We start from the raw sequence: 20194 nt of genomic DNA, 5'->3' as shown, positions 1-20194 counted from the left end.
CACCGAGATTAACCCGGTGAAGTGACTATTGTTCTGTCACAAGTAACGGCTGGAAATTGGAGAGTAAAGGCCATCATTCAAGGCACAGGCTTGGATTAAGTCCTACACACGCATGCGCGCACACACACACACACACACACACACACACACACACAAACGCATCTTTCTGAAGCAAGCGCTTCAAACAACGGGTGTCTTTGGAGAGGTTATTAACCCCAAAACTCTTTGCTTCAGGTCCGTTTTTCTTTTTCAATCTGCGCGTTTGATTGGCAGCGTAAACGGATGGCGGCGCGGCGTGGCGAGAAGCAGCAGCCCCCTCTTTTCGGAGCGAGCCGAGCGCAACCCGACACTGGCGCGATGGGAGGGGGTATTAAAGGGCAGGTAGATTACAAGGCAGCGAGTGGCCAGCCACGCTCCGCCTGAGCTCTGGGTGCTGCTGTGAGTGACGGGGCCCTGTGTGTGCTCTCCACACCTCACTGTGCCACATATACCCCTTGCAGGTCCGTGAATAACACGTCCCTCCCCGCCCCTCCCCCGACGACAAGACAGCCATTCCCCACCCCCCACCCCCGTGCTAAAGAATGTGAAAACATGCGCACCAGAGCGCTCGATTCGATCCACAGGTGCTTCGCGACGGAGCCGCGCCGGCGCTGGACGACCCGGGCTGGGCTCGCCGAGGCGAGCCTGCAGCACTGCGCACGTTATCGCGTTGTTTAGTCTGACGCGAGAGAGCCGCAGCCAAAACAAGACGGCCCTCGGCTCAGTGAAGGCCCGGGGGGGCCACGCCCACCAAGCTGCTCAGACCACACCCACGAGGCAGCGCCGTGCAGGGCGGAGGGAAACATGCCTGCCGGGAAAGGGCCGGCCTTGGGGGGGCCCGGGGCCTTCCCAGGTGGGAAGCAGCCTCAGGCGTTGCACTTTGTGCAGACTCTCCCACCCAGAGCCTGAGCCCATGCTAAAAAAATATGTGGATATTCTGTGTAGGGCTTGTTTAGAGGTTGTGTGTGTGTGTGTGTGTGTGTGTGTGTGTGTGTGTGTGTGTGTGTGTGTGTGTGTGTGTGTATGCATGCATGTCCATTTTTATAGGCTCAGAGGGTCATTGTTTTGAGTCAGACTATATGACCCTTAAATTTATTTACATTTCTTCTCAGGAGAAGGTTCAAGATCAAAGTAGCTTTATTGGCAAGACTGGCATGAAAACAATATTGCAAAAGCATTACAGCAAGAAAAATTACAAAAAGCAACAATAATATCAAAATAGGTGCCAACACTATTGAATAAAAATAATATTTTAAAATAAATGCTTTCGCAATATTTACAAAAAAATATTTATAAATGATCTACATATAGTTTAGAAAGGTGCTTGTATATAGTCAATACATACTTAAATAAATACAGCGCGAGTACTTAAGGGTGAGATATAGTGAGTGTTAGCCGCCGTTAGCCACAGGCGTGTGCAGTGAGGGGTGTTTGTCCTTCTCTCAGCTGTCAGTTCTCCAGTTTTGTGAGTGTTTCATAGTTTGGAATCAGCTGTTTAAATCTGTCTGTGAAATGCTCTCTAGTGGTTTTGAGTTTTTGATGGTGAAGGAGGAAGTGTGTCCCCGTCTCTACACGGTGACCACACACTTTATACCTGTTTATACCTGCCCAGGCTGTGCTCACTGAGACCCTGTCTGCTGGATCTCTGATGCTCAGCAGATACGGCTCCGGTCTGTATTCTCTTTTTATTGCACAGAAGTATTCTAATTTATTCTGAGCCTGGATTTGGTTCTCCCAGTGCAGTAGATGTCTGTTCTTACTGATTGTGATGAGCCGGTTGGTGTTTCGATGGTTTTGCATAGTGTTGTGGCGCGTGTTGGAGCCTGTTTGACTGAACCTAGGCATCTTGGCCTGAGTACCTGAACCCCGGGTGATGCTGTGTGAAGCAAACGTGGGGCGGCTGGCGTCCCCGGAGCTGTGATCAATGTTATTTTGAGTGCCAGGCTCAGACTGGAAGCTGCATCTAATCTCCCCGACAGAGAATTTCAGAGGCTGCCTCCACACCGTCCAGTCAGCTAGTCCTCTGCAGACCTGTGTAGGTGGGCAGGGCGGGGGAGTGCACGCGGCCAACGGCCCATACGGGTCGCGGTCGCTGGTGTGAGTCGGAACCGTGGCCCGTCACCTGACGACATGCACCCCGCCCGGGCAGAGGTGGGCGTGGCAAGCCACCTCCCAGCACTTGGGCAAGAGACGGAACACCAGGGAGTCAAGGAGGGCCAGCTCTGCCCTCCCCCATGGGAGGAGAAGAGAATCTTTGAAAAGCTCTCGAGATGCTGGGAACCCTGGTTACCCACATCTCCACTGTGGCGGGGGCAGGAGATTTTAAGACGAGAAAGGATCTCCCCAGGGAGAGAATTAGACCTTGCTGGAGTGAAGAATTGATTAAATTAGCATGCTTCCGAGGAAGATTAGAGGTTTGGAGCACTCGTACGGAAGATGGGGTTCAGCCGTAAGAGGACGGAGCTACGTTACTCTGCCGCAGCCAAGCTGTTAAAACGGCTTTTTTTTTCCGCCCATCCATGACTCATCTCACCTAATGCATTTCACCGAAATGAAACTGTGTAGGGAGACGCCTTTTTTTTTGGTGTGTGTGTTTGTTTTTACGCTTGCGTGCTCTTTGCACTTGGTGGTGCCAAACAGCGTGCCCGCCTTGACTGGCGCAGAGCTGATTACGAAGGTGTTTATTAAGGTCCTTTTTGTGCCGAGTTTAATTAGGCCGGCTCTGCTCCGGTGCCAGAACCATGCAGGCCCTGCTGGCTCCCTGCCTTCAGGCTCTGTGCCGCACCATTTAATGAATTACGGCAGAGCCCCCCAGAGTTCGCCCCCCCCCCCCCCCCCCCCCCGTCACCCTTCCAGGCTTGGGGACGAGCCCTCGAGGTTCATTGATGTGCCTGGTAGGCGTGGAATTGCTTCCTCCAGCACTGTCCGAGCGCTGTAAGAAATTCAGGTGGCAATTCCTGACCGTAGCGCATTGCATTCATGTTTGCTCCCTTTGCCTAAACCTACTTTAAACTGAAACTGTGGAGCGGTAGGTGGTAGCTTGTATAACCTTTCTGCGGTGCATGGGAGTTCAAAAGAACCACTGAAATGTCTCGGGTGCCTGTGAGGACCCACTTAGCAAGCGTGTCCATCGAGCCGCTCGTCCCGGTCAGGTGGAAGCAAGGTTGAGTAAGGGAGCAGGTACCAGCTCCCATCCAGCCTGAGTGCAGCACGGAGGTGCCATCGATGAGGCTCTGGCCCTCGGAGAGGTCAGACCTTTCCCCTCGCTGGAGCTCTGGTTCGTTGTTGCTGAGGGGAGGCTGGGAAGGTCAAGGCAAGTGAAAAAGCAGACGGGACCCAGCCAGACTGTTTACCCGCTGAGAATCTCGTAGCCGCTCAAAAGTAAACTTGCAAAAAAGCGACGTGCCGAGAATTTACCGTTTTTGGCTTTTGGCACGTTTTCCCTTTGTCTAAATGGTCCCGTGCGGGAGGCCGGTCCCCTTAAGTGTCCTTGGCTCCTCTTATGGACAGTGGGCTCTTGGTTTTTGGCGGTGCAGACAATAACTGTCTCATTTATGAATAACTGCACCCGCGGGAGTGGGGAGGGATCACATAGCGAACATCTGGAAGCTTCTGGATGACTGCACGGGCACCACTCGCACGCACGCTAATTGCACAGTGCCGGCCTGACCCTCAGCCACGCTCGGGCACTGCCACACTGCCCGCAAGACTGGACTCATTAGACTCTCAGCAGCCTGGCTAGCCGGGCGGCGGGGATCGTTATTGGCCGGGAGGAACGTGGATGTGTGTAGTTCCACAGTTTTGTTCCTTTCGTGTTGTGCACTCCAATAGGCTGATGGCGGTTTGCACAGCAAATAGGAGTTTGTGGGATGTGGAAGTGTAGAACACAATAACACGCACTATCTGTACAGTGACTGTACGTAATTGGTCTCAGTCTGCCGCTAGACTCGGGTTCTGTCTTTGTTCGCCTGCTGCAAGTTCAGCTGGATGTATTAACTCGACTTGAATGTATCTGTAATTATAAACAGGCAGAGAGGCAAACGTATGGAAAAGGAAAAGCTTCAGTTACAAAATTCAGCAAATCTGCCCACCCTTCTCGATGTTGCGCAGTCTCGCTGGATCATCGTGTAACACCTTGAACTTCTACAAACTGACAAAATTCTCTCCCTGTGTGTGTTTTTGTCTAATAAAACGACTTGCTTTGAAATTGTTGCACTTTCAGAGTGAAAGACGTGGTGCATGTGCTGTGTCCTTGCGCTGTACAGACGTGCAGGATTCCTCCTCCTGAGTACGCGTTCAAGGGCAACTCCAGCGTCATTCATCTCAAGGAACACGGCGCGATGAACTGGCAGTTTTCTAAGCACTTGTCTTTTTTACAAACACTCGTCTATTTTAAGATCATCTTCCAACTCTGCCATTAGCATGTTGGGTTGCGCGCAGAAGAGAATGAATGTGTAGACCGCTGCTTGTGACCATCAGCAGGCACCGTAGCACGCCGGCTGAAAGGTGACTTTTTCAAAAAATTATTAGTTTTTTTTCACCTGCCGTTGCCATGGCGACCAGCACGGCCCGGTTCTGTTGCGGCCTGAATCTCGGCTGCGAAAAGCTCGCGGGCGCGCGTGCACGATGGGATGGGGATGCTGGGTAGCCGTTCCTGGCGTTCGCGCCGTCCTGGGGCTTCATCGAAACCGTGAACGTCGTGACGACGGCAGCTGGTGCTGTTTTACAGAGACCAAGCCGGCCTGCACCTTCGACGGCGTGGAGTACCACGACGGGGACGTGTTCCGAATGGACGTCTGCCACTTCTGCCGCTGCCAAGGAGGCGTGTCGGTGTGCCTGACGGCGCAGTGCGGCGCGCTGCGCTGCGAGCGCTACTACGTACCCGAGGGAGAGTGCTGCCCTGTCTGTGAAGGTGACTGCACGCACACATCCACACGTCCCTCACGGCGCTTTGTAAAAACGTTTTCATTAAAAAGCTTTTTTTTTTTTAAATGCTAACATGGCTGAAATGACAGACATTTCCCCTGCCCCTGCTGGCTTCCAGTCACGGCCGAGCGCACAGCGCGTGGGCCGTAGTCTGTACACCGTGATCCGAGTAATGCAGACCAGCCTGTAACTACACGCCAGTAACGGACACAACGGACGTGTGGCCTTAATGTGCGTAATGAATTCTTGACGGAGTGACATGTGATCATAAACCAAGCAACGTTTTCTTAGCAAAATCTCCATGAAAGGCTCGTGAGAATGAGCTCTCCCGAACCAGCCCCGCCGCTCGTCAACCACAAAAACATACTTGCTGTCCCAGGAATTCCAACGAGCAGCCCAGGGGCTTTTCCGTCCCACCTATTCACCGTCTGCTTCAAATTGATTTAGATGGCGACTTTGTGAGCAGGAATGCTAATAAACCGCTTTGCCCCCAGTACAACCGGGAACCCAAAGAAACACTAGCGGGTATATATTTTGTGTGTGTGTATATGTATGTATGTATATATATATATATATATATATATATATATATATATATATATATGTATGTGTGTGTGTGTGTGTGTGTGTGTGTGTGTGTGTGTGTGTGTGTGTAATATATATATATATATTAAAAAAAATTACACACACCTTTTTTTTAGTGTGCGCAGTACCAGTCTAACATGAGGGAGCGCGCAGACGTTCTTTGCACACTTTCCTTCTTCCGGTTAAACAGGCATCCTGGGTTAATTAGTTGAGGGAGCTGCTTGTTTTCCTTTGTAGACGCGCGTTAGCGCTGTGCCCGGGAGCGCGCCGTTGCCGCTGTGCCGCGCCTCTCCTGGGTCGGCCCATCTCTCCGTCAGCTCCATCCCGTTGGCCTGCCGGTACCCTTATCAGACTCCACTCACATGGAAACGAGTTTCCTAACGACTTTGCAGCAAGCACGGTTAATTAAGATGAAATCCCCGTTACACCTGCGCCCCATTATTGCTCTGCGAGTTTTATCGCAGGTGAGAAGTTTTGTTTTTATAGCTGTAAAGCCACTATCTCTTAGTGTTTTGGGGTTTTTTAGGGGCGGGATGGAATTGTTGCTCCTCTCCTCTGTTTGTTCCGTTGTTCTCGGTGCCGTCTGGAAATGTAATGGTTCGCTTGGATGTAATGGTTCGCCGCAGGGCAACGGCAATGGGCCTGGAAGAAGAGCAGTGTGCGACATCACGGTTCTGATGCGGAGTTGTGAAGTGGACTTGAGCAGGAAGCTTGGCTCCGCCCACAAGGAGAGCTCAGTTTACTGTGATTGGCTGTGCTGTGCTGTGAATAAAAAAATGTTTTGCTTTTACGGCCGTTCTTCATGCGCTCCGATATATCAGCCTTCAGTAAATGAAACTTTATTGAATGGTCCCTTCACCAACTATTATTCTCCTCCCCCTCTTTCTATCTCTCTCTCTCTCTCTTTCTTTGTCTACAGATCCTGTCTTCCCCATGCTGAATTTTGCAGGCTGCTATGTGAACGGTCAGATACTGGCACATGGTGACCACTGGCGTGAGGACGACTGCACCTTCTGTCAGTGTGTGAGCGGAGAGCCGCGGTGTGTAGCAGCAGCCTGTGGGCACAGCTGCCTAAACCCCATCATCGTGCCAGGAGAGTGCTGCCCTGTGTGTGAGGGTAAGGGAAGTGTGTGTGTGTGTGTGTGTGTGTGTGTGTGTGTGAGAGGTACAGAGAGAGGGTATGTGACTTATCCTGTTTTCTGTCACTTCTTCATGGAGGTGTGTTCATTGTTCCTAGTATACCTTAGAGACATTTGTAGGACACTGTGTGAGAGTGTGTGTGTGTCTGCATGTTTGTGTGCACATTGGGTCATATGTTACTAGGTCGCACCAAGTACAGTGTGTGTGTTTACCAATTACAGAACTCTTTCATAGGTTAATGTCTCTGCAGGCAGGACCAGGTGCTGCCCACAAAAGCTCTGGACATCAGAGCAGCTTGACAAATCTATACTTTCTCTCACTGCGACACGCTGTGATTCTGTGCTTGTGTGCTTCATTCACCAGTGTGTAGTGGTGCGCTGATGTGCACAGCCTTGCCTGTGACGCAGTGCGTGAGCACTGCGTTACTAGGAAGGCACCGTGGGAACACGCGTGGGTCCCCCGCTCCGGCCGCGGCGCGGATGCTGGCCTGATCGAGTTGCTCCGTACTGCTTTTTTGTCTTTCCTTCTTCCTTTTCCATGGAAGCAAGCAGCAGGCCACACCCGCCGACAACACGGACCGCCCCGGCGACCCGCACGCCACAGCCGAGCGACTAACGGCTTTTGGGACCGTCTGGAGCCAGACAGCCTGCTCGCAACCTGGGCACGCGTTTGTCACGGAGGACGCAGGTCGCCCGGGTCTTCGGTAGCTCCGCCCTAACTCGCATCAGCGGAGAGACTCCTCTCAGATCGGAATACTGCGATATGTTTGAAGGCCACTCATCCTCAGCTTTCGCTCACTGCGTGGATGGGAGTCCCGGATGCTGCTTCTCACGCGTTTCGCCTGTCTGTGACTCGCTGAATCAGCTCATCGGGTGACTGTGAAGTTCACGACATCCCTGGTCTGTTAGAGGAACCAAGAATGTGAATGCTGATGTCAACAAGCACCAGCTTAACAGCACTCTAAAAAAAATCAGCTTTCGCTCGAAGCTGTGAGCGATAACTGACTCATAACTTAACTAACTTACTAGCTCTGACTCTGGGACGTCCTTGGTGAATTTCCTAACCAGCGCGTAAACGCCTGCGGGCAGACGTAGCGACGTTCCAGGGTGCCTCCATGCGCTCCTGCCTCGGCTCGCTTCCAATTACAGACGTGCCGCGCTCCCCCACGGATCGATCTGTCACGGGGAGGAAAGACCCGGAAAATGAGGCGAACGGCGAGGGACTGGGGCCCCGGGCTTCTGTTTGCTCGGAACCTCCGCTTACCATCGGGACACAACGAGTCCAATTAGAGGAGCGCGCGTGACCCAGGGGTGGATGGCCGGCGCCGTGTTACGGGAAGACTGAGGCGGGGAGGATGAGGGAGAGGAGGCACGGGTGGCATTCTCACTCTTTCTCGGTCTCTCACTCGTCACCCCCACCCTTTTGCAATTAATCTTTTTCACGGCTGTCTGCCTATGTAGCAATTATAGATGTAGTTCTGACTGTGGAGAAAACAATCATATATACTATAAGTGCATGCGCGCACATACACACACACACACACACACACACACACACACACACACACACACACACACACACACTCCAGAGCCAGACTGGCGAGCTTCACCTCTCCTTACGTGGTGCTACTACAACTGCATGTTAATCCTGTTCTTTACACCACCCACCCCTCTGCCCCACCTTCCCCGTGGCCGAACCCGCCCCACTCCACACCCTCCCACGCACCCTCCGGAGCCCCAGTGACTGACGCGTGCGCTCCGTGAGACAGCGTGTGTTTGGGACGCTCTCCTGAGCGAATCGGCGCTAAAGACAGCTGTTCAAATAATGAGCAAGCTCACTGGTCCCAGATCAGCCAGAGGGAGGGTGTATTAATTTCCAGGGTCTGCGTGGTATTAGGTTACCTGTGTTTCAGCTGTGCCATGCTACCACCGTACTATGACCCTTCAACCTGGCGATTGTTGATTTCTGTTCTTCATCTTCATAGCAAGAAGACAAGGAGTGATGGATAGACGGAGAGAGAGAGAGAGAGAGAGATGGTATGACTCGTTTACTGTGATGGAGGGAGTAGGGGAGAGGAGGAGAGGGCCACATAACCAACCAACCCCCCCCCCCCCACACACACACACACACACACACACACACACACCTCCCATCCGTGGCCCCATTACAGTGCAGGGGCAGCAGGAACTGAAGCAGCTACATAACGATGCTGCTCTCCCCCTAGACAGATGTCTTTTAAAAATAGCCATACCTGTTGGCAAGGACTACAGAACTCTTTGTCCATTTTCCGTGCTCATTTACATAAGACATGTGCTTTTGGATGTGCAGGTGCACGTTTGTGTGTGGACGCTGTGTATCTGAGGGGTGGCGTGTGGATGTGAGGCCAGTGCCGTGGGGTTGTGTGTGTGTGTGTGTGTGTGTGCGCGCGCGCGCGCGTGTGTGTGTGTGTGTGTGTGTGTGTGAGGTGGCCTAGCCATGGGCTAAGGTTATGTCAACCTGGCCTTTTTGCCATTCTAACTAAGTGCTGTACAGAAGGCGGCGTGTTGCGAGCAGGTGAGCGAGGATGATGAAGGAAATGATGAAGGCCCTGGAGAGTGAAGGGGTGTGCGCGTGTGTTTGTGCGTGTGCGTGCGTGTGTGTATTGGAGGGGAAGATGCTTTCAACGTTCAGTTTAGTTTATACTGAGTCATGCTATCGACTTCAGTAAGAGGTCTTAAAGCTTTGATTTTGACTTTGGGAGAAAATCTCCCACAATGCCCAGGGGGGTGTGCAGTGGGGTGGTTGTGTTTCAGAACTCCACTCAGCCTCTCAGCGCTGTCATGCCGTCGTGCGCCACATGACACAGTGATTGATTCATGGGCTGGCCACTCGAGTGACGTCATCGACATCTCTCTGAGGAGCTAAGCAAGAGCCCGTCCTGTGGGTGTGGGTGGCTGTGTGTGTGTGTGATAGTGTTGGGGTGTGTGTGAGTGAGTGTTTGGGTGTGTGTGGGTGTGTGTGTGTGTGTGTGTGTGTGTGAGTGAGTGAGTGTGTGTGTGTGTGTTTGCTTCAGCATTGCACAGGTCACTCAGCGCTGTGTTTGCGGGGGGGGGGGCTTGTTGCCGCGGGAACGTGGGCCAGTCCACCAGGGCTGTAATTAAGCAAATGAAGACTGTCTGAGCAGGAAGTGAAGCTAGAAGCTCACACCTTTCGTAGTGGAGCTCGGCACAGCTCAGCGGCGCTTCAGCCTGAGTGTGCGCGTGTGTGTGTTTGCGTGCATGTGTGTGTGCGCTCTGTGTGCAGTACTTGTACGGAAAAATGTCTTTATCTGCGGGGTTTTTTTTTTTTCAGAGCTCATATGCTTGCGTCTGCATGTTTTGTCACTGTGCGCCCACACACACAGACAAACACATACACATGCACACACACAGACAGAGTAGTGAATCAAGGCCATTCAGCGCTTTTTAAAGAAAAGTAGGCTTCTTAATGAATGGAAGAGAGCCCTCCACTGGTTCACCCTGCTCATCGCAGACCACACCCATCACACAGAACTTCTGTTTAATTAATAATAATCGTATATTCTCAGAAACAAGATGTATAAATGTTCGAAACAAAACAAGCTTTGGTTAGAGCAGACGGAGGCGGGCAAGCGAGCGAGCGAGAGTGCCCTCATCTTCAGCCTCTTTCTGGTCCGGCATTAAAACTTCGACACCCTAGCAATAACTACTTCCTCTGCCTTTGGTCGCACTCATTCCCCCTGAATGGCCCACGAGAGTCACCAGACGGATGACCTCTGACCTCCAGCCGGAATACCGAGAACGCTCAGGCCATCTCTCGGCTGCGGCCTGTTCCGCTTCACGTTAACGCCCAGGGCAGCATCCTGTCTGCTGGTCTCATTCCCTGCCCTTGCGGTAAAAAGTGCACGCGTCGTATACATCTAAAGCATCGGGCCCCCCCCCCCCACACACACACGCGCTGTCTCCTTGGCGCTACATTTCTGAGCACGTGGCATGATTGAGTGCGGACGTGACGGCGACGACGCTGCAGCCTGTCACAGCTGTCATAACCTAAACTGCGAGCCGGCGCGCGCAGCTGATCTACAACAATATTAAAAGCCCCCATAATCTTTTAATGGATTCAAACAAATAAATTATAACCACCATGAATCCCCATTAGAATGAGATGTCAGTGTGAGAAGCATGAATGGTACCAGAGAAGAGATAAGAGCCTTTCAGCACATGCATCTCTCTCTCTCTCTCTCTCTCTCTCTCTCTCTCTCTCTCTCTCTCTCTCTCTCTCTGTTTCTCTATCTGTTTCCCTGTCATTCTTTCTCTCTCTCTGTTTCTCCTTCTCTCCTTCTCCTGTTCTTCTGCTCTCTGTCATATTGCTGTCTACAATTAACAGAAGAGCGGTCTGTTTAAAATGTCAGAGTCCTGTGAGTCATCTGTGTAGGGCCTGTAGGAGGCCCCACCCCACACACACATCCACATCACTCTGCCTTACTCAGCCTGACTCATCTCCACTGGCTTATCTGTGTGTCTTCCCAGAGCCCACCTACATCACTATGGCGCCCCCTGCCTGCGACACGCTGGAAAACTGCACGCTGACCGAGAGGGACTGCACATATGGCTTCCGGACGGACGCCGACGGCTGCCGCGCCTGCGGCTGCAGGACGAGTGAGTGGGACCGCCTCCGAGTCGTCCGTGCGGGCCGGAGAAGCGGCTGTGGGCACGCGTTCAGCCACGAGCCCTCCAGGCAGGAGTGGAATTCAGTGAAGCAGCCCAGAGGCGCTGGAGGCTGCTGGATTCGCCCCGGGGCTGGCAGGGAGGGGGCGGGGGGTGGATGGGTTGGGGGTTTTTACTGAGGCCGGCATGCACACTGCACTGCGGAGGAAGAGGAGCAGCATGTCGGCACTTCTGGGACAAAGGAGTCTACAGGTGGCTCCGGACGCTATGTCATGCAGCTGCTACGAGGCAGCGGCGAGCGGCTGGAACGTTTTCGACACAACAGGGGCTTCCTGGCACCTGTAAGTGTCAGGGAATTTCGCAGCTCCGTAGCCGGAGCACGTGCACGACGGGCCGACGGTTCGGTCCGTCCCCCTTTTCAGAAACGCTCCGCTCTGCTTTGGGGGTTTTTTGGGGGGGGTGTTTTTGGTCCTGACTGCTTTTTCTGTCCTGTAAAAGATGACCTGCTGTGTGATCTGTCGGGGAGGGAGTAACTCCGCATGCCCGCTGTATTCTCGCCTGCAGGAGAGGAGTTGTGCCACCGCCTGATCTCCGGCTGCACCCTCGACTGCCCGTTGGGCTTCCAGACGGACGCCCACGGCTGTGCCGTGTGCCGGTGCCGGCAGCGCCACAGGAAGTGCAAGCCAGCCGCCTGCGCCAAGGACTGCCCCTTCGGCTTCGTGTAAGAGCGCTAGCGCTGGGCGCCTGGCTCCCCTCTCTCCTGTACCATTGTCAACCCTGGCGTGTCTCTCTCCATCTCACCCTGGAGTCATCTGACTTTTTAACGCGTCACCCCTGCAAATTGGCCAGAGGTCAGGCGAGCGGGACCGCCCCGCCGCGTTTGGCCCGCGTGCTCGGCTAGGCTTCGGAATGACGCAGCACCCTCTCCACCCCTCCCCCTCCCCACGCCCAGTAGGTACACGGCTGACAGCTAATTAGGTCCGGCTCAGATTAGCGGCTTAGATTGTCTCGGGTAAAGGATGGCCTGCGATAGTGGAACTGAAGGCCTAATCTCGGCGACAGCGTGGTCCTGTGCTGCCACAAATAAAGCCCCGTGCCGGGGCACCAAAAGTGAGCATGTCCATATCAATTACCACGCGGCACTTTAGAGAAACTTTCGCGGAGGTCGCGCAGGTTAAACTGTTGGCGAGGTAAACCGGAGAAGAGGTGCGCGTGCGGCAGTGCGTGAGAGCGCACGACGCGCTCGCAGCGGCGCTGGTTTGTAGGAGGATAACTATTAAAATGTCGTCTGATGAAACAGTTGGAAGCTTTTTTTTGTGTGTGTGTCAGTACAACTTGCAGTTTGATCATTCCAGAATGATGTTTGATTGTTCCCCGTGCCTGGATTAGCTATAAAAGAGTACGGAAGGAAGATGGTGCTATCCCACTGGGCTTGTCCCTCTCGGAGGCAGAGTGGATCCATTCCAACTCCTCATATCCCTGAGGATGCCATATGGAGAAAAAGGCAGTGGAGATTAGTTCCATCTGAGATGACTGATAAATTGGAGCAATGTAATAGCAGCTGTCTGTGTTTGGGATTAGGGATTAACCGGGGGGGGCAGATTCGGTTGCTTGAGCGACTCTGTAAGATCCCACGGTTACCCAAGATTGTCAAGGTACAAGGCTGCATCTTCCTCCATCTGCCTTGTAAGTGGCGTCATCGGCAGTCTGTCTTTACTTCACCATCAGTCCCACCAGTGTGCGTGTGTGTGTGTGTGTGAGACGCTCACATCTCAGATTCTAATTTTAGATATCTATTTATGCTTGCTCAAGCCATGGCCATTGTTGGAGCGTGCGTGTCGGCGGCGTCCCGTGAATTATGCATGAAGGGGCGCGCTGTCTACAATTCCCCGCGTGACTTATTGATATTCCTCCGCGCCGGGATCGTACCTGATAGCTCCTTATCTGCCCAGCAAATGCACACTGCACGCAGCTGCTACGCCTGTCCATTATTCATGAGCTGAGGATGACGGGCAGCTGTGTCTGTGTGTGTGTGTGTGTGTGTGTGTGTGTGTGTGTGTGTGTGTGTGTGTGTGTGTGTGTGTGTGTGTGTGTGTGTGTGTGTGTGTGTGTGTGTGTCTGTGTGTGCGCGCAAGCGGGGCAGCAGGTCGCAGCTTCGGTCCGTCTCTGTGTGGCGTGAGCCTTCCCAGCATCACTTCACTTAGTTCCAGCGTGCCACTTGCTGACACATTTGCACGTAGGGTCATCGAAGACAGCAGGGCTCCCCCCCCTCTCCTTCTCTTTCATGCTCACTCTCTTCCTCTCACTGTCTTTCTGTCCTGAATTAACTGATGACATTGGGCTTTGACTTCAGCACCCGGTGTGTCGCGCATGCAAAACGTAAACGCGTCAGGATATACCTAAGCGATGGCGAGGTCTACTCAGAGGTTGCAGCGGAAAGCCGTTCGGCGGAAGCGGCTTTTTGCCTCTCTCCGGACTGATCCGGACCTCGCCGAGCCCGGCTGCCCTGTCGGAACTCCCCGGCTGCCTGCGGAGACTGTTTGTTTTTCCCAGTGGCTGGGGCTGCTCTAGTTTGATGGACGCTTCTCTTTCCGCTGCCAGGAAAAACAAGCATGGCTGCAACACGTGCCGCTGTAAGAAGTGCCCCACCCTGCCATGTGACAAGCCCTGTCCAATGGGTTTCCAGCAGGATGAGCTGGGATGCCTCGTTTGCCAGTGCAGAGGTAAGCTTGCTTGTTTGAAGCTTTTCAAACACGTTTGACGTGCTTGGAAATACAATTTGACTCGCACACCTGCACAAACCAGTTATGGGATGGCACACTTCAGCGACTACGACAATTCAGTAAGGTGGATAGTATCTCTAAGTGAGCGGGAAGAAACGTGGTTTCCTGTAGCTGAAGCAAATGTCTTGGAGTGAACGGTATCATTTTTCATTCCACATTCGCACCAGTTGTGCCAAAAACAGACCACTCAAGAGAACTTCAGTAGAACCCCTAAAAATCTGCTTAAGTGCAGCCTCTATGCACAGTTCCTTAGCAGTCTGAGATGGTTCCTCTTTGTGTCTCACTGAATGACAAAATTTTCAGAATGCGCTATAATCGAGCGAACCGTGCATCCGTTGGAGAGCACCAGAGAACGATGTGGGTCTGTGCCCAGCCTCCATTCCCTCTGGCTATTCTCAGTTGTCAAACCCACCTGTTGCGAGCAAATACCATCTTCCACAGTCCTCGTCTCTGCTCCCATGTATCTCATTTGATTTTCCCTAAATAATGGATTCCTGCATGTGAAATATTCATGAGCCATTCTGCACCAGGATCTGATTATTGGGGGGGAATACTCTTTTTTTTTTTTCCTGATCTAACCCCCTTTGAATTTCTGAAGGCGCACATCTGCTTCATATCTCGCTGGCAGGATTTTAATCAAGGTGAGCTCTCTCCTGTGGTATCGATCTGAGCCAGGACGCCCACCGTCGCCGCTACCGGTGGGGTGCGAGAGGCAGGCCTGCGGAACGATGCGGCACGATCGGGTGGGGGGGTGCGCCTGGGAAGACGCGGGGCAGGGACGTCTCGGAGATGCGGCAGACGTTTTTGATGCAAACGCAAATGAGCTGGTTTTAAAGGAGGCGTGGGGCTCAGTGAGGAGGACTGCGTTTGATCTGCAGCGACCTGCCTCTCCGGCGACCACCTGTGACGTCACCTTTTCAGCGATGGTGAAACTGTGCCCTCCTGTAGTTAGCCGTGCACTTGATGCACACTTGCGAGTAACCCGTGAAACGCTGACTACTCAAAAGCCGTGTGTGTGTGGGTTTTTTTTGTCCCTATAGACCAGAGCTCCTCCTCCGTTGGGCCCTCCATCAAGACGGCCTCCTGCTTCTCGATGGACGGCAGGAGGCATGAGAGCGGCCAGAGTTGGCACGACGGCTGCAGAGAGTGTTACTGCCACGCCGGCAGGGAAATGTGTGCCCTCATCTCCTGCCCCGTGCCTGTCTGTGACAGCCCCGGCATCCACGCTGGACAATGCTGCCCAACCTGCCCTGGTCTGACAGTCCCTCACACCCAGTCTAATCACCTGACATTACGGCATCTTATGAGAGTATATGACTGTTACACATACACTATATTACACATGTGAAGTATATTTATGGCTATGTTACAGCGTTATGTCATCTAATGAGTATATGAATATATTACAGCTGTGAGGTATATGTGTGTGTGTCTGTGTGTGTGTGTGTGTCACACACTATACCTCACAGCTGTAATATGTTCATATACTCATTAGATGACATAATGCTGTAATATATATATATATATATATATATATATATATATATATATATATATATATATAGACACACACTATACCGCACAGCTGTAATATGTTCATATACTCATTAGATGACATAATGCTATAATATATATATCTATATATATGTCTCACACTATACCTCACAGCTGTAATATATTCATATACTCATTAGATGACATAATGCTGTAAAATATATATATATATATATATATATATATATATATATATATATATAGACACACACTATACCGCACAGCTGTAATATGTTCATATACTCATTAGATGACATAATGCTGTAATATATATATATATATATATATATATATATATATATATATATATATATATATATAGACACACACTATACCGCACAGCTGTAATATGTTCATATACTCATTAGATGACATAATGCTGTAATATATATATCTATATATATGTCTCACACTATACCTCACAGCTGTAATATATTCATATACTCATTAGATGACATAATGCTGTAAAATATATATATATATATATATATATATATATATATATATATATATATATATATATATATATATATATATATAGACACACACTATACCGCACAGCTGTAATATGTTCATATACTCATTAGATGACATAATGCTGTAATATATATATCTATATATATGTCACACACTATACCTCACAGCTGTAATATATTCATATACTCATTAGATGACATAATGCTGTAATATATTACAATATTATGTCATCTTATGACAGTATACGGCTATATGAATATATATTTTGATATATTGTACTTTTTAGGTTTACGGATCCAAACTTCCAGGCCCAGATTCGTTCTACTCCTGGGCTAATTTACACTGTTTTTTGTAAATTTTGGAAAGTTTTTTTAAGTCTACTACTAAGATCGTTCCGAATCTGGACAAATGACCTATGAAGTTACCAGCTACTTGACGAGAAACGTCCTAAAACATCTCTGCTTCTGCGCGCCTCTCATTTTCCCCAGAAGAGCCTGGCTCTCACAAACCAGAGCTGAGCGAGGCGTCCGTGTGTTTGGCGCCTGGTGGCGAGTACTTTATGGAGGGCGAGACGTGGAACATCGACTCATGCACGCAGTGCACCTGCCACGGTGGCCACGTGCTCTGCGAGACAGAGGTGTGCCCGCCCCTGCTCTGCCAGAGCCCAATCAGGACGCAAGACTCCTGCTGCCCTCACTGCCCAGGTAACTGCCCAGCTATCCGTTTGCTCCCCTTGGCCTTATGCGTTATTGAAGCGGTTACTTTTTAGAGCCGGGGGGGGGTATGTCCGATAGCTGGCTCCCACAGCCCAGTTTTACGGCAGTTCATTCCTCCTGAGAATGAAGGCCACTGCGCTGAGCGCAGGATCAGTGCCACAGGGAGCGGAGCCAGAGGTAGCCTGAAGGAGGAAGGCTCATGACTTGTGCTCTCTGGTTCAGTATTTGTATGGTCATTTGGTTAGCTGGCAAGAATAGGTTAAATGCTTAAATGCTATAGACTTGTCCATATTCTGAGGGTTCTCCAATTTTTATTACATTTTTTTGTTTGTTTTAGTAGGATAATGAAATATCAGAAGTATATCAGCAAGACTACAACTCCAGTGGCAGCACGTTTACCTCGAGCTGCTGGTCTGAGCACAGACTAATGGCAGTTTAAAGGTTACTCAGTATGCACGAGCTTCGGACGGATCCGTCCAGGTTCAGATGCTTCAGTGACTGATGTGGTTTCAGTTAGTGTTGCAGCTAGTTTGGATCAAAGCTACAATCATTCATTTTTCACACATATTAGAAAGCTCAGGCCACTCATTGCAGAGTAGTCGCCTGCTTCTCCGTACGTGCGCCCTGACCGCGTTTCTCTCGACTCCCAGACGAGGCCCTGAACCCGCCGGCGCCTAGCAACGACAGCGTGCCCCGCTACTGCCGCGACGACGAGGGCGACATCTTCCTGGCCGCCGAGTCCTGGAAGCCCAACGTCTGCTCCAGCTGCGTGTGCCTGGACGGAGTGATCAGCTGCTTCACCGAATCCTGCCCTCCGGTCAGCTGCGCCCGGCCCATCCTGCGCAAGGGCCAATGCTGCCCCTACTGCCTGGGTAGGCGTGCAGGTCCGCCCACCGCTACCATGGAAACGGACTTGTGGAACTCCCCCGCATACACACAGTTGTTAGTCTAGAAATAAGTTACAGACGATGCAGCTTGCCCTCACAAACTGTGGTTTAGAGGAAAGGTCTAAACCATCAGGGTCTGGAAAATGACAGACAGAGTTGAAACGGGTTCTGGTTGACTGTGTGCGCAAGCTATGCGTACTGTGCGCGTGGTGCCGACCGTGCAGGTATGCGCGGATGCCACGCGGTGCTTGGCTGCGGCGCAAGGTTGCCGTGCCGCCGCCCGCGTTCTGCTTCTTCAGTGTACGTTTCTTGTTTCCTCCTGGGCAGACGCCACGCCGCGCGCCGTGTGCCACTTCAGTGGCAGGACATACATGGACGAGGAGAGATGGGATATCGACAGCTGCACGCACTGCTACTGCCTGCAGGGCCAGACGCTCTGCTCCACGGTCAGCTGCCCCGCCCTGACCTGCCACATGCCCATCACCTTGGAGGGCAGCTGCTGTCCCACATGCTCAGGTCAGCTTCCTTAGCCACACTAGAGCCATACATGGGCCTTCCGCTCCGTATAATTGCAGACAAGCGCTAATGCCGCATATTAATTGCAGCTTTTCCTAACCAAGCTGGTTGAGTCCTGTGTTGCCTCCTTGTCTGCGATTGCCGGCTTGCACCGTTGCGCTGTGGCCTACAGGGGAACGTAAGCTGGAACCTCTGGGAGTCAGCGGAGCCCCGGCTGAGACTCCACACAGCGTGGCCTTTGTTTTTCCGCTCCCGCTCATATCTCCATCTCTTTCTTCTGTCTCTCCCTCTCCTAAAGTAGCGTTTACTCTAATTGACTGGGGCTTTGCTGAACGTGGGGCTCATTAAGATGGATCACTGGAAGGGATTCGCGCGTGGCTGGCCCAGGCCTAAATTAGCTCGCTGCGTGCGCGGGAGATAATGCCATCGATCACGGCCCTCTTTATTGCTGTCAGCCGTGCCGCGGGATCGATAGGGAGCCACGGGGAGGTGCCGCCCGCCCTTATGACCAGACCCCCCCCCGCCCTCCCCCCGCTTCACCACATGCACCACGGTCCTGCACTCCTTCACACTGTAGTTGGGGCTTTTATTTTGCCCTGAACCTTACAAATGTAAAAGTCCCTCTCTTGCTGTCACTCTCTCTGTTGACTTTACTTCGTGCTAATTGCCTGACTCCGATCATCTTGCAGGTGTTGTCATATTTCTCATTTATGTGTGTATAACCTATCGAGCACCATGTGCCAAAATATTCAATTTTTAAAAAATGTGAACTGAAATGGCGTTTTCTTTAGAGTTGGCCCCCACCAACGTGCCCATCGAGAAGACGGACCAGCGGGGAGACAAGACGAGGCACCAGCCAGCCTGGCCTACACACAGCGAAAATGACATCATGCCCCAGTTCAGAGGTCAGCACACCTCTCACGCTCTCTCACGCTCTCTCACGCTCGGGCCGGTCACTCGTTCACTACACGTCAGTCGGAAAAATGCAAGCTGGGGTGGAAACGTCACACGTTGTCGCCGCATGAAACCCCTTTCAGAAAAAACCTGGCAGATTTGTAGGGAGTACGGCAGCGCGCGTTTGACTCCTAGGCCTTCGGCTCAAACTATATTGACGACTGTATTATTTTAGTTTTGGCTACGTCGCCTTGACTTTCTGCTGGCGTCTGTGTATTGAAATGCATGTCTTTTTCCTCTGTGATCAGTGACGATGCGGCTGCAGTGTTTTCACGGACGTTTGCCAAGTAGTTTCTCTGTTAATTCCATCAGTTTTTTTCTCTCATTTAGACCTTTAGTTGTCTCTTAACCGCTCCCTCCGTTCCTGTGAAGCGGGACGGACACAAACATTTTTGCTGTTCAAGCCACTAAACAGGCAAGGCTCGCGCCACTCAAACACAGACGCGTTCGTTTTTAAGCGGCACGGGAATGCGCTCGTGATCCCTTTTCGACGGTGCCGGGATGCCGGAGTCTGCCAGGTATTCCGAGGATGTAAGTCGTGCCCGAGGCTCCTCGCGTCAGCCTAGGCGCCGCTCCGAGCGCCAGCCACGCTAACAGGTGCACACGCCCCCTCAGGTGACTTCGGCAACCTGCGGATGCCCTACCTGGACGGGAAGACGCCGTTGCCTGGCGACGACGGGCGCCTTCACTGGGCCTGGGTTGCGCTGCCCGTCTCCATGATGGTGCTGGCGGTCACCGCCTTGTTCCTGCTTTTGCTTAACCAGAGGAAGCAATGGATCACTGTGCCTTGCTACAGCACACCCACTAAGGTAAGTGTGCTACAGGTGCCTCCGGCATCTGCATCGACTAGGCTGGCTTGACTAGACAAGTCTAAATTGCTTCTGATTGTTCAACAGTGTTCAACTGCTCTGAAAGAGGAGAAATGGGATTTTCACGCAATATTTTCTCTCGGG

At 51.9% G+C, this 20194-nt stretch overlaps 1 protein-coding gene across 3 annotated transcripts in view; it reads left to right on the top strand.

Annotated features, from left to right (window-relative positions):
• Positions 1-20194, top strand: part of crim1 (cysteine rich transmembrane BMP regulator 1 (chordin-like)) — a 57927-nt gene that overhangs the window by 34024 nt on the left and 3709 nt on the right. For 2 of the 3 annotated variants that reach the window (XM_081721022.1, XM_027004800.3), the window contains 11 exons: positions 4769-4951; positions 6470-6667; positions 11217-11345; positions 11919-12075; positions 13956-14077; positions 15178-15390; positions 16657-16872; positions 17535-17756; positions 18099-18287; positions 19079-19192; positions 19857-20050. In XM_081721022.1, coding sequence (XP_081577148.1) covers positions 4769-4951; positions 6470-6667; positions 11217-11345; positions 11919-12075; positions 13956-14077; positions 15178-15390; positions 16657-16872; positions 17535-17756; positions 18099-18287; positions 19079-19192; positions 19857-20050 — 1937 coding nt within the window. The remainder of the gene's footprint in view (positions 1-4768; positions 4952-6469; positions 6668-11216; positions 11346-11918; positions 12076-13955; positions 14078-15177; positions 15391-16656; positions 16873-17534; positions 17757-18098; positions 18288-19078; positions 19193-19856; positions 20051-20194) is intronic. The other variant, XM_081721023.1, reaches the window with a different exon arrangement.

This window comes from Electrophorus electricus, chromosome 10, assembly GCF_041902795.1.
Source record: "Electrophorus electricus isolate QZ-2024a chromosome 10, ASM4190279v1, whole genome shotgun sequence".
Classification (NCBI taxonomy): domain Eukaryota; kingdom Metazoa; phylum Chordata; class Actinopteri; order Gymnotiformes; family Gymnotidae; genus Electrophorus; species Electrophorus electricus.
This window is presented reverse-complemented; position numbering and strand designations above follow the sequence as displayed.